This window comes from Mandrillus leucophaeus, unplaced genomic scaffold (assembly GCF_000951045.1).
Source record: "Mandrillus leucophaeus isolate KB7577 unplaced genomic scaffold, Mleu.le_1.0 Scaffold1105, whole genome shotgun sequence".
In the NCBI taxonomy this organism is placed as follows: Eukaryota; Metazoa; Chordata; class Mammalia; order Primates; family Cercopithecidae; genus Mandrillus; species Mandrillus leucophaeus.
The window spans coordinates 432,544-435,880 of NW_012099266.1; the positions used below are offsets into that span (position 1 = coordinate 432,544).

A 3,337-nucleotide genomic window follows, 5' to 3' on the forward strand; every position below is an offset into this window, starting at 1 on the left:
TATCTAACTCTTAAATATTCTTTCGGTTAAAATTTATTAGATAAATCCTATATCCCCACTTCTATTCCATAGCTTACTCTCTACCCAGGCCTATTTAATAGGCTCATATTGAATGCCCAAATTTACAACAACTCAACAGAGAATATATTAATTCAATGTCAATTTCAAATAGACTTAGGAAAGCAATTTCTAGGATGCATACATTCTTTTAGGACTTTCCTGATTAAATATGCAGGGCATTTAACTCAAGGTAAGAAAAGTATGTAGAAAACTTCTCTTAAAATTCTATTTATTCTTGGCTCTGTGAATTGTACAGTTTGGAGGCTACTGACTTTAGTGCAGTCTCACCATTATCAATTTAAGTTACATGCCACTTTTTGACCCTAAGGAGGAAGAGACTATCTTCTTTAATCCCCCAATCATCAAATATATTAATGTATATGTAGGTTACAGAGGTTGAATATTAAAAAAGAAGTTAAATCTTACAGGAAGTGAAAGTACTTCTGAATTCTCTCCAACTCCCCAGTTCACTACATAAGATTTTGTAGTTATATTAAACAGCAGATTTTAATTTCCAGATTTTTTTACAACATCAATTTTCCATTCTGCTTTCTAAGCACAGCTCAGTGGTTAAATTTTAAAATGCGTAAGAACTGCCATATGTAATTGTAAGCACTAAATCATGTATATTGTAGTTCGTGGATGACCTCAGGGACTTCTAGAATAATTTTAACTTTACACAACTTTTGCCTCACTTTCTGACTTTCAAAACTAATCTTTCCTGAGGTGAGGTTCCATTATATCTTTTTTTTTTTTTTTTTTTTTTTTGTAGAGATGGGGGTCTCACTATGTTGCCCAGGCTGGTCGCAAACACCTGGCCTCAAGCAATCCTCCTGCCTCAGCCTCCCAAAGTGTTGGGATTACAGAAGTAAGCCACAGTGCCCAGTCCTGTATCTTATACTAAGGAAAAAAATGATTAAACTTCTTAAAAAACATTTAACTAGTTTACTATGTAGAATGTTTAAAAAACTGAAACTGAAGAGCTCTGTGTAAATTCACTTTTAAGACATGGTAAAGTTCAAATATATATGAAGAAGAAACAACAACACATTTATAGATAGTACTTGAAAGTAATGTATTCTTCTAACAACATAAGAAGTTTTATAAAGAGATCACTACAGGCCATTTTTCTTTCAAGCATGTTGTTCTTACTGCTGAAGAGCAGCTACTGTTACAGTCTATAGCAACCAGGAGACTTTACAGCAGTTTAAATTTCAGATCTATGGGTGAATAATTATAAAAATGTCTGCCAGTAAACTTTAAGGTAAGGCCTACTGTGAAGTGATTTACAAGACATAATTTAAATAACAAATTGTTTTTACATGTGCTGTCAGGCTCTATGCAGTATGAAAATGTTTTTTCCCTTTTTCTTTTGGCTGTTCATACTGATCTCATAGGATTTTCTTTAAAAGAAATACGAAAATTCTTCTCACAATTCCAAAAAATATATGGTCATGAGGAAACATCTGTTGTCTTTTTTTTTTTTGAGATAGGGTCTCATTTTGTTGCCCAGGCTGGAGTACAATGGGTGTGATCTCGGCTCTCTGCAACCTCCTGGGCTCAAGTGATCCTCTCAACTCAGCCTCTCAAGTAGCTGGGACTACAGGTGCATGCCACCACACCTGGCTAATTTTTTTCTTTTTTTCGGTAGAGACAAGGTTTCATTATACTGCCCACGCTGGTCTCAAACTCCTGGTCTCAAGTGATCTGCCTGCCTCGTCTTCCCAAAGTGCTGGTATTATAGGAGTCAGTCACTGCACCTGGCTTGTTGTCTTTTTAAACTATTTAAGAGTTCTAGTGAAGAAATATCTACTACATGCGCTTATAGTTTTACTTAAATAAAACAATTTACCAAAAAGACTCTCCTTTCCCAGAATGAGGATATATTCTAGTCAGTGATATGAATAAAATTTATTTTAGTCTTTAAAAGGGTTAATTTGCTAACAGAATTATCATATATAAATATATTATATTCTAGCCATTACAAAATCCAGGCTAACATATTTTCATTGTAATTCAGAAAACAGATTTTTCTGCGTACTCTCCTTAGCTTATTTTGATTATTTTGGTATTCTTTTAAAAAGAGAGCTTGATACATCAAGCCTAGTGTTATAAATCAAACACTCACCATTAAAAACCTCATTAAATTCTCCAGGAGGGGCATGAATGATGAATTTTGCTGCTATACGCACCTAAAATAGAAAGAAAGATATAAATGTTCCATATCATAGGTTTCCGCTAAAATAAGCACAAAACATGCAAAACTATACTATTTCAAAGTTCTACTGAAAATGGCTTAAGATTTTAAATACAGTGACACTTCTTCACTCAGTCCCCTTAAGATCACTACTGTTTGAATAATATAATCACAACACACAGACTGAATGCAGATAAAATATACAATACAGTTAAAGATTCAAACCTGCCTACAGATAAACAATTTCTTATTTTATTTAACTTTAATTTTTTATTTTTTGAGATGGAGTCTCACTCTGTTACCTAGGCTGGAGCGCAGTGGCATAATCTCAGATCACTGCAACTTCCGCCTCCTGGGTTCAAGTGATACTCCTGCATTAGCCTCCCAAGTAGCTGGGGCTACAGGCATGTGCTACCATGCCCAGCTAATTTTTTGTATTTTTAGTAGAGATGAGGTTTCATCATCTTGGCCACGCTGGTCTTGAACTCCTGACCTCAAATAATCCGCCTGCCTCAGTCTCCCAAAGTGCTGGGATTACAGGCATGAGCCACCACATCTGGCCTATTTTATTTCATTTTATTTTTTGGAGGCAGGATCTTGCTCTGTCACCAGGCTGGAGTGCAGTGGCGTGATCTTGGCTCACTGCAACCACTGCTTCCTGGGCTCAAGCCATCCTCCCGCCTCTGCCTCCCAAGCAGCTGGGAGTACAGGCATATGCCACCATACCTGGATAATTTTTTGTATTTTTGATACAGAAGGGATCTCACTATGTTACCGAGGCTGATCTTGAACTCCTGAGCTCAAAGGATCCTCCCATCTCGGCCTCCTAAAGTGTTGGGTTTACAGGCGTGAGCCACTACGCCTGGCCAACAATTTCTTATAAGCAATTTTATTTCTTCTTAACTAAAGTGAAAAAAATCAATCACAAAATTTTCTACGTGTGAAGACGATGCATTTAGGTATAAATAAAATGAAGAACAATGATATACATATTCGACTAAAAAGTCACAAATCAGTAATATATGTAGAAAAAAAGGAGAGAGGAAAAGTCTAAGTTCAAAAGGTTTAACAGGAGACCTG

The 3,337-nt window shown here is 35.9% G+C and overlaps 1 protein-coding gene across 1 annotated transcript in view; it reads right to left on the reverse strand.

Annotated features, from left to right (window-relative positions):
* The window catches only part of CAPZA2 (capping protein (actin filament) muscle Z-line, alpha 2), a 55,851-nt gene that overhangs the window by 27,913 nt on the left and 24,601 nt on the right, over positions 1 to 3,337 (reverse strand). Inside the window, exon 4 of the mRNA XM_011992515.1 lies at positions 2,189 to 2,252. Within this exon, the coding sequence (XP_011847905.1) occupies positions 2,189 to 2,252 (64 nt within the window). The remainder of the gene's footprint in view (positions 1 to 2,188; positions 2,253 to 3,337) is intronic.